The 11,348-nt window shown below is 45.6% G+C and overlaps 1 protein-coding gene across 1 annotated transcript; it reads left to right on the top strand.

The window, feature by feature from the left end:
- Positions 1 to 154: 154 nt before the first annotated feature.
- T265_00060 (hypothetical protein) lies at positions 155 to 5,272 on the top strand (the record flags this gene model as incomplete). The annotated part of the gene is made up of 2 exons (XM_009163717.1): positions 155 to 260; positions 5,082 to 5,272. The coding sequence occupies 2 exons, from the start codon at positions 155 to 157 to the stop codon at positions 5,270 to 5,272; spliced, it is 297 nt and encodes a 98-aa protein (XP_009161981.1).
- Between the last annotated feature and the right edge of the window lie 6,076 nt (positions 5,273 to 11,348).

An 11,348-nucleotide genomic window follows, 5' to 3' on the forward strand; every position in this document is an offset into this window, starting at 1 on the left:
TGGATCACTGTAGGTCTTAAGAAAATAGCAAACATTCTTACGAGAAATCCTATTCACCTTAAAAAACGAGCCGACTTCAATAGGCCCGTGTAAATACTTCACGTTGCAGCCCGCATTCGCTCTCGCTATGAGTTTATGCCTCCTCCTTGAGAGGATGGTTGTTAGACTCCATGTCCACACGGTATCCCATTTGGACGCAAACGTCAAGCCTTTCATTTCCTTTTCCACAGACATTCACACAATTTCCCTATCAACCGGGGGTAAGAATATGCTTTCACCTTCCTCTTCTTTATAAGCATATTGCATCAGATGTCACTTGGAGTCTAGAATTGTCACAGGGAAATATGGTTGTCTCTGGGTTGACATTTTACGTATCCCGCATTGTTGTTGACACTTCCATATATCGCATGGGAATATCCAATGTTCCGTGTTTACAGAGGCTCATAATGAGTCGTTCTAAATGTGGTAAATGATCATCTTGCACCGGCAACTTATTCTCGGAGGCAACTTACATCTCAAGCCGGTCATTACTGATAGCGTGATCTGCGTCAAAATAGCTGATTAAGAACAAACGGAAACCCTTCGTAGTGTGTTTTGATATGTAACTGATTTAAACGTGATTTACTTATGTTAATGACTGGTTGGCAGAAAGAGCCCAGGTGATAGTATAAGGACACTACACCGAAACGCTGTAATAATACACAGGCACAGATATCCTCCACCATTCTGTGTTGTGCCCAGACAAACAAGTCGTTCCCAGTCACTATATCACATCGACATTGTTGAACTGGAATTACTTAGGGTTGTAGAACAGTGTCAGCGGTTGGTAGTTGATAAGGCGGATTGTGGAGTGGTGCATGGTGTGCATTCAGGAATTCCACAAAGCTAGAAACCCGATCCGCGCAGAAAAACGTGACACTAAACACAGAAACTGGGCTTCGAGTTAGCAACGCACCTGCCTGAGTAGAAACCAGACCTATAGTATAAACTATTTCCGAAATTATGCCGTAATGAAATTATGACGCAGCAAGTCATTAGCGACAAATATTTCAACCACATTTGGCAAAATAGCGAAAACTGAAGGTCTGTTGTTGGCTGGATTTGGACACAAAACTTGAGGGTTGAAAATCACGTGCAAGTCGATCAATCCGTCTCTTAGAGTGGGGATGGGTTGGGATGGAGTTCGTCCATCCCAGGTAAGCCGCAACATCTTAGCAGTCCTAGTTTACAGAAACGGCAAACACTCCGCTACAATAGATATACGCTCAAAATGGTTCTTCCATGTGGTATAAAATAACAACGACTGATCAGAAAAACTGAAAAAGACTAGGTTAGGACAAACCCAGTAAATACACTTAACGTAAAATATATTTAGGAAAGGAATGTGTTATAGACCGTCTGAACTAGCTGGGCAAACCGCGACGGAACCCTGAAAGAGGAAATGTGATTCGAGAGGAAAATCGGCCGACAACAGGACTGCCGTGGGAAGGTGTCGAATATACGTGGCCACTTAAACGAAGAGGGCAGTTCAACTCTACTGAAGTAGACCAAGAGCAAGAGTGTCTAAGTGCCTATCCAGATGAGATAAACGGACACGCACAATTGTACCTCGAAGTGTATCACGAAGAAATAACGTTCCAACGGATATCAGAATACAGAAGAAAGGAGTGAAGAGCACGCAACAACAAAACGTTGACCTCCACGAAAACCCTAGTCGGCAGCTACAGTAGACAACAGAAACTTCGGAAGCAACAGAAGAGATGGATCGTCATCATCACAGACAGCAATACACCACTAATATACACTGGTGCTAAATTTCTAAATGAAGTCACTGACCCCATTGATAGGACGGAGGTCGCGGCATCTGAAAATATTTTGGCCAAACCAGATATGACGTAAAGCTATTCCAAAGCATTCCTGTCAGTGACGCCAGTGTCGCCTAGCATCACTTTAAACCCCGACGATGTAGCTGTATATATGACCTAAAATGGCAGAGAGTTCCAACGCAAAATGTGATGCACTCTTAGGAGTTCATATTCGCAGCCACAGAATCACGTTTCACTCGAAAATCACAAGCTTTTGACAAGTTACGTTGGTCCAGTATTCGGTAAGTATGCACCAATAGGAAAGTGACTCCCGTCTTTCGCGTTCGCTTTTGTTGGCCACTACAACGTTCATACCATTGCTGCTGTGTACTGCATGCTCATTTACCGGCTTCTGCAAATAATTTCCATTTCGACCCTGATAAGTGTCTTTTTCTTGTTATCCCGTATCCGACATCCAAATCTCCACCAGGGCTCCACACATCGTATGCGCCCGTATTTTCCTGTAGAAAATACAAGGTTACAGGATATTTACATTTTACAGAAACCACACCGTTTTCATCCATAGTGATGAGCATGTGAGAGCTCCAACGGTACGTGCGAGTGGTTGCAACTGGTACTCACCAACGGCATGCGCCTTACTTCAAGCAGTCGAAAGTGGCACATGTAACTACTTCGAACGCTGGTGCACAAGATCATCCTCGATAAAGTTCACTAAATCCGCTAAGTGGTATCCGTCTAACTAACTAACGAAACAGGGAAAGAAGCTACTGAAACCATGGTACATTTCTGCGAAGGCTAGGATATCGAAATAGTAATACCAGGTTGCTCTAGTAAGCTTATGAGGTATAAAACAATGAAGAAACAACTGAGTTCATAGACTTCAAGACTTCACCCTCCAAGAATGGATGGTGGCGTCACAAAGGGGAGAACTGTTTCTTGGATGGGAACTGTAATTTACGGGATTTTGCTCCTCACTGAGGTGCTTCACGTTTTTGCTGTGTATTATGACTACTGGCGCTAATTAACAGTAGTTAAAGTACACCATATAATACACCTGATACTGCCTGCGAACCAATAGAAATATGATCTCTGGAGTACATGAAACCGAGTGATGTGATTTGCACCTAATACACAAAAAAATATTCAAATGTAGAACCCTTTCGACCCTAACTGCCATGCCACCAGAATGAAATATGAGGGCTAGGATACTGCCAGGTTGCCCTAGCCTAGACAGGGAACCTAATATGCACCAAAAAGGAAACGACATCACGCGTGTTGCTTTTATTCTGCCGTAACCACAAACACCGTCGCGACAAGCCCACGACCGCTAGAGAAGTGGCATGAAAGCCAAAATCACCCAAGGCGCTGTTTCAGGATCTCTTTCTTGCCATGGGGCTATGCGAGCTTATTCCAACAAACTAACCTTTACGAAAAGTGGCCTTGTGACCACCATGAAGACACAACCAAACGTATCGAATGTGATTCTTGCGCAAGAACACCGTCCAACTCACAGTGATGTGAGGAACTAGTGTCAGGTCAAAGGGTTCTGGTTCATCAATCACTCTAAACAATGACGAGTTTTGTCGAAAGGGTGAAGTCGTAAGCGATTGTGATCTACTGCCAGTGCTCAATGGTCAGCTAACAATTCACATATAAATGGCCTCATTACTTACACTCCATCGCACAACCACTCGAGGAAATAATGAGAGTTCGCGGAGCTAACGTGCGCTCTGACTTGAATTTTGTGTTTACGACTAAGGGCACATGACAGAAACCGTGACCTGCTTACCCCCACTTGGTGCGCGTTGTACCTTCAAACCAAGTGTCGTTCAGATCAGAACTAGCCGATATAGCAGGTCAGATCTTGACTATTCCTCTAAAAACTTTTACATAATGAGGCTTATGAACGGCTTGCCCGTTCATCGAATGCTCGTGTCATGGCAAACTCTTCCGGTTTGTCGTTCACACGCAACCGAATTCCGACAAGCAAAGAACTGGATAGGACGAGTGGATTATGGAACAATCATCGATGCCCCCACAAAGCCCGAAACGCAGGGGTGTGCATCCTAGTTGAACAACTACCAAAAAATCCAAAAATCTCAGATAAATGTGGTAACAACTGCCTTAAATTAACATATGAAAACCTTGCGTTCACCCCCAACAACCACAGATGAATGTATATTTATTCTGTCACTACTCTACTAATTTTGGCCAATTACCATTGACTCACTTCCCAATCACGTCTATGTCTCAGGCTGCACTGTCCTATCCAAAGGCCTCCCAAAACTCTGTTTGATATCGCATTTGCCCGAGGGCAGTTCCAACTTGTATCCTGGCGAACAGATACATCCTCTGGTACTACTGAACGAAAATTTCAGATGCTTTCCGCTCTTGTCTCTAGACAAGCTATCGAGAAATTTGATACAGCCTTTCGTATAGCACACGTGATTTGGTCTGCAAAAGTGGAACTAGCGCGGCTCATTGAGGCTATGTAATATCTGATAATGAGGCTGCAGGTCCACCAAGGATTACTTTTGCTATATTTCCGGACTAATGGATATCCCCTGTTGATTATTAGTTTGAGGTCAACGTAGAGTTCCTTGACTTTCTCAGGACTTCCAGTCTCATTTATCATACGACTTTGCAAAGCGAACTGTTTGATCATGGTATGCGAGATCCCCACTAATTAAGTATGGATTCCGAATATATATGAAAGGCTTCCAGTCGGTGCCGTGTCGTAAACATCTGAGAAGGAACCTACATGTCACTAACAGGACCATATTAGCTTCCGGACTCACTGATGCGTGGAGATGAAATTCGTCCCAGTAAGATGAAGCCATACATCAAGTGGGGGAACGACCAAGAATAATGTCTAAACCTTCGAAAATCAGAAAAAACAGTCGAGCATCGTGTTGAATTAGGTTGTCATTGGAGGGAGTAACTCAGCATCCTTTGCTAACATAAACCTAGGCAGCCCAGATAGGAAATGGCAGCTGGCACCCCACTATGATCAGCTGTGTGCCGTGTCCTGCAGGATTTCCAACCCCATGCAAGCAGGACCACGTGCGTCCCAACTCACGGAGCTGCTTTTATTTTTTCCATTGTCATGTTACGGCCTCTCCTCCACGAACCTTTCACCAACAAGCATTTGAAACAGGAAACAACACTTTATCAGGTATACGGTGATCGCGGCTGACTAATACATGTCCCAACTACCTTAGCCTGGTATGTCTGATCTGCCGTTGTAGTGAATAGAATTCGTAACCAAATGCCAGCTTCATTACCGCTTCGTTACGCGCTCACCCTCGATAGGTGAACTGATCACACTGCATCGATTGCGATGGCTTGGCCACGTGCTACGTATGCCAGGCGACCGACTTCCTCGAAGGGTTTTTTCGCACAACCACGTGAAGGGTAGAAACGAGCCAGAGGCGGCCAAACAATGACTTGGCAGTGAAGTATGAAAGATATTACCAGCAAACTCAGCTGCGGTAATCATTGCTGTCTTCCTGGATGGGGACCCCGAGAAAGGCCACATCAGTGATTGGAGACATTGTTAGACATGACCCAGTCGCGCCCTCGATGGTCCTCGTACATCCAGTCTATTTCCTTTAATGCATAGCTCCCTTCCCGATCCCCCCGCTTGGCAGTCCACTGACAGTGGCATATTTACGCACCAATTTAGCAGCTCCCGCCTCTAATGCACAGCTATCTACTCCACCTCCCCAAATCATCCAACGAATCTGTTGCAGCTATAACCACAAGTATGCGGTTCTTACAGCTGACAAGGACGATGATTATGCCTTCTCCGGAGGAAAGACAGGTTGGAAAAGGTTAGCCCTAAAACCGCACATTAAGATTGCTCAAGAGTTGACGGTGGCCACAGACGCGTCACTCAATACGGTCGAAATAGGTTTCAAACCACGAAGTTTGGTGCTGCTCAGAAGGTACCCACTAGGTTGTCCACATAATTACGCCTTAATACCTGCGCCCTCGGGCAACACCAGTCCTCCGTAGCTAAGTGGGTCAGACTATTGCGTCCGCGGAATTGGCGCTTTGGCTCCTCAACGAAACCTTAAGAACAGCTGCCTTACGGTTCAGATGCTAGAAGCAGGGTCCCCGAATAAAACCCTACATGCCCTTATTACATTGTTAGCTAGGCTTTTGAGTCAGAGGCTTAAGGTGGGGTACCTTAACCTAACCCCATTATTCGGCCTGAGCAACCAGGAAGCATCATTCGTCCTTGCAGCTTTACGTTCACCGGCCCTACCCACCCGGCGGACGGTGCACTGAGGTCATCCTGTTTGACAATCCCATCATTCCGTGTGTAAACCATTGTCCAGGAGAATGAATCAAGAGAATCCCTTACCAACCTCAAGCGATCTGATCCACTTTGCAGCCTCCAGTGTCCGTAATCTCTGACAAAGTAGCCAACCGGCATCTCTTACCGAAACCTCGCTTCCCTTCTGTGTCGATGCATCTTATGTTTCCTAAACACGCATACAAGATACCACTTCAGTCGTGCACCTCAAGCCGCCTAGAACGAGATCAAATGTCCCACATTTTACTCTTCAGGCATCTGCTATCTAAGATGCGGGAGTTACACTCGGCCCAAGATCATCGCGGTGAGCTGATTATAAGGCTACTGAAAACGCACAATCAAGAACGAGTAGTTGGAGGTTGAATGGGAGCGAGTTAAAGAAGCTAGGCTCGCGGCTCTCAGAACTGTTTGTTCAAGCTGTCCGAATCGACTAAATGAAGATGAGGTATGGTCGAGATTAGCAAATCTTATTGGTGCAAGGCCATACAAGCACATGGCAAATATGGTGGCGTACAAGGATTCCTCGAATTCCGGACAATCAGAGGCTTGAAGGATGACAAAATGCTAGAGGGTACCGAAAGCCCAGGAGGTGGACAGCTTTCGCTGAAGACAACAACCGTGACCTATTTAAGTTGATTCGGTTGGCGAGCCACAATAACATGGGTGTCAGCAGAAGAATACGCGAAATAGACGGAACGGTAATGAACTAGCAAAATCATCGTCTTGAGTGATGGGTCGAAAAATTTAGCTGGCTTCCTTCAATACAACCTTTGAATGAATCCAAACAGCCTGGATTGAACATCGACAACATCCCGCCATCAGCAGCAGATGTATCATTCCTCTGACGCGATAAGGCACCAGATCCGAAACATCCAACCATTGCACCTTTCAAAGGTGGTGAAGCCCTGATAAACAGTATTATGACTTTGAAGCGGAAGATTTTAAACAAAAACAGAGTACGGGTGGAGTGGGGCACCTCAACCGTCATCTGTCTTCGATGAGTGTAAGAATGTCATGTGAAGACCGTCGTCGCACCAGACTGATAGCTGTATCAATCAACGTGCTCTCTAGGTTGATCAGGTCGATCGACTATGGGGAGTGACAGATTCGTGAGAATCAAGCTGGGTTTCGTCCAGGCCGAGGGCAAATTGACCATATCTTGACATTGAGCACGAGGTAGCACAATAGTAAAGGCACAACCTGGAAGGTCCGTCGTTCGAACCCAACCTCGGAATATCAACTGCTCCTATTAAATTGACAGCCCTCGGGCTTCCGTCGGGAGGCATGGTATAAGGCAGCAAAAGTGTTACAGTTGAACGGTCGTCATCATTATTGTTATTGCCTCGGAAGAAATCACTGAACAGCCTGAGTTCACCACGTCTAGTGATGAAGACAAGACTATCCTTTCTCGTTTGTCCTCTTTAAACTTTGCATCGGTGTGCTGTTTGAAATTCCTCTACCTGCGTCTGAAACTTCGGGAGTCGAAATGCTCCCAGGACGATATTGCTCTCCTTGGTTCGGACCCTTCAGAAATGCAAACCATTCTAAATAACCTAAATAACCCTACCGCATGGTTTGGTTTAAAAAACGTTCAGCTGTAACACCCCTTCAGTGCCTAGCTATCGTGCCACCCGAAGGAAACATCAGGGATTGGATAGTGCAAGGTTGCCCAAGCATGGGCAGAGGAAGTTGAAAGAGAGCGGTTGGGTTCCAATCAGGAACCCTTGTCAGTAAATTCACGCTCTAAACACTGAGCGTATTCGTGGGAAGGAGGCAATATTTTATGGATTCACTACAATTTCTGCACGTGACGACTTGGAACAAAAGCGATGAGCAGAAGCGCAATAGACGTAGCTTAACATAACCAATACTCCCCTAAAAATCACCAAAACAGTAGGCGCATGTAATATAGAGGCTATGGATGCACTAGGGGGCAGTGATTCTCCGAAGGCAGGTGTTCACGACAGTTTCCATGAGTGAAAAACAGATATAGAGCTCATGAGCCAAAGCCCAGTAAGCAAGGTTGTACATCTTCAATACTTACATTTAAATCAAACTGAGAGACACCGAACACTGCACACCGGAGCACAAAAAGCACCAAAACTTTCAAACACGCGCCACGTAATGCCATGGTTCCCTGGTGAAAACAGATCCGAAAAACATCAAGAAATTCGGTGGGTGGGAGTATTTGCCCGGAAGCAGATCAGCGAAACAAGCATCCGGCAATCTGTAATCCAGTGGGAAACCGAAGTCCTCTGAATTTGAGTCATAGTCGGTGCTCATTATTCGCACAATGGAATTGAACTTTCGAAAGTAATGACGTGCCCCTGATGGACTAAAGCAATCTATCAGTTGAATTTCGAGTACCAGTCCAAACTTATAAGCCGTATTTAGGCATCTTAGGGTCTGAGCGATGCTGGGAAACCATCCCACGAGACTTTACAACCGGACGCAGGTTGCTTGAGTGGATAATTAAATTTGGTGAGCTTCAAAAATGAGGGCGTAAATTAGGACGGTTTTTAATTTGAGCGCGTACACAACAAAATGCAACAGTTTTTGGAAGGAAGTTTTACTCCACTCATGAAGGTTTCGCAGCTGAGTGCATTGTGCGAGTAACGGGCACCGTCCTAGTCTTCTGCCTTTTTCAACGGATGTCTGAACCATATACGCGAGCAGGAAGCAAAAAGCCACTGCATTACTCTGGTCCGTGCAACGATACACGAGGCTTTCACCCGAGATTCTAGGACTAGTTTTGTTCTAGCCGTTCTTTGGCCTCCGGTAACCCGAAATGCTCATGCAAAATTGTATCAAAATGCATTGTGCTTAAAAGCCTGCAGACCCACACTAAAATATATCAAAATGATTTGAAATAGGACGACTGTTGGAGGAAGATCAATTCGTGCACCAAACACCTGAAATGATAGAATCTGTTGTTCAATAAATGAGCACTTGAAATTCTGCATACAATGTCCCCAACTATGTATTGGTGGGATCAACGGCGAAAAACCACTTCGTCATTCCTTGGTCAGACACGATGTAAGAAGGAATCAGGTCCTTTCGAGGACGAAAGCTTTCACCTGTCTCCAAGTGTCTTTCATAATCAACGGAACCATATTCGTAGCAGCTCGCTCGACAAGCCTGTTGGTATTCTTGCGTCCTGGGTAGGCGACTTGACGGCCGCATTAAAGAGGCGGGCCGAAGTAGGCTCCGTTGAATTTCTCAAAGCCCACGGGTGTAACAGGAAGATGGGTGGGTTAAGTCGTCTGAAGGACGATTAATAGTCTTCTTTTTCCGTCTTTGGTTGGCATCGGGCTGTCCACAAACACGAGCACGTTGTTCAATAAAGAACGGATTTGCGGGGATGAATTTGGCGACGAGGCTGCCAAGTTGTTGGTGAGGAGATGACTTCCTAATAGTCCACTGCAAAGGGTATTTCATCAGCTTTCACTATATGCAAGTGAAGCATACAAGACTCGCGAGGCAGTCAGGCCAGAAGGTACGGATAACCAAGTGCATACGTGAATAAAAACTGGCTAAACGTTAGAAGCAACCTTTGAGTTGGCCTACGACCGTTGGGACCAATTTCATTCAGGGCGTTTGTGATTTTTGGACCTTTCCCAACAAATAGTCATGCACTCTAATATGAAAAATCTCGAGGTGATGAGAATTCATCTTGTTTAAGTAAATATACTATCAAGGGAGGGATATGATGCCCTAAAGTGAAAGGGAAGGCTTGCATAGTAATTTATGGTCGATAGGCTGAACCAGACACTGTCGTTGATGGAAAAAACGAAATTTCAGCGCTGGAGAGAAGATCATGATTTTTGAGGCCTAATAGTCTTAAAACCACTTCTGGTCTATCTCGTACCAGGTGTCGAAAGTACCTCACTAGGCTAAGTAATAACGTGTATTGAAAATAAGCCAAGATGATTAGGTCGGTCATGCACCACGAGCGAGTGAGTCTAAATGAATCAGTGTGGATGAAATGGATAAATATCATCTTTTACGGCGATTTTCATGACGTTTACCACTTCAGACCATCCAGGGCGTGAACGGCTTCCGAAGAAAGGGGAGCAGTAGCAGACTCGGCTTCAGAAAACCTCCAGGAATTACAGATCCGGGTCAATCCGGCATAAATCATCTCACCGTGGCCTACGATTTCACCTGAGCAGAATTAACAAGTTGAGATAGTGATTATGCGTGGTGTTAGTTCTATTGCCGCACGCTATTTTACAGCTATTTTGACTTGCCGAATGTTTTTCAGTTGACCTATTGGAAAGTAAAACATAATTAACTGCCCTGCTGCTTGCACTTCATTGTGCGGGAACTAGGCGCTGCACACGATTCAAATCCAGGTTCCTCCAGAAGAGGAATGCCATACCAGAACTCCGCCAAGGACACGCACTTTGATGCTGGGGCTGCCCGAAGCAGTCTACCCACCAAAAGGAAAGGCCAGGCCTAGTCATGATGCTTTGGCTGAGAATCTGAGTAAATCGGCGGGCCAGCCTTGATAACCGCAGTTTAGTTTTCACAAACCTTCTCCTATCTGGTCGATCCAGGATTGGAGGTCCAACAGTCTTAGAAGTCTAACTGGAATGTTGAGAGTTGGAAAAGTTGTCCTGCTTTCCCAAAAATAGTCTACTTCGCTGAAACTTTGTTTTCTACTATTGGCTCGCAGTCACGCCTCCGAGGCATCTGCTTTGGATGGGGCCACACTTATTCTCCTGGGCAAGTTCTGGTAATCTAGCTGGGTCGAAGCCCGCATGCAAACGACGCAAACCACAGCCGAATGGACCTTCGTACCATGTTGGACGTCGCGGTCTTACAATGGCCAGTTTGCCTTACTCAGCACAAGCAGCTGGGAGGATATGACATCTGGCTTCACTATTACTCTTAACACCAACATTTTACATCCTTACATGTAGGTCTCAGCGTTGGTCACGTTGATCAGATGGCAGATTGTGGTAGTCAAGTTAGGTGAGATCAAATACTGCCACATTCGCCAGTCCTGGTTACCCTCATGCATCCGAGAGAGACCGTCATCGCACCCCCTCCCAAAACAACTCACAGCTAACTGATCGCCCGGTGCAAAAGAGTGTAAATGGCGTTCGCTAACGAATGGAAATTGTCACCGCCAGTGGCGTCGTGAGAAGATAGGATTATTGAAAGAAAATATCGCTCCATTTTCCTGTGGTTTTCAC

The sequence above is a fragment of the Opisthorchis viverrini genome (genome assembly GCF_000715545.1).
Source record: "Opisthorchis viverrini unplaced genomic scaffold opera_v5_1, whole genome shotgun sequence".
Lineage (NCBI taxonomy): Eukaryota > Metazoa > Platyhelminthes > Trematoda > Opisthorchiida > Opisthorchiidae > Opisthorchis > Opisthorchis viverrini.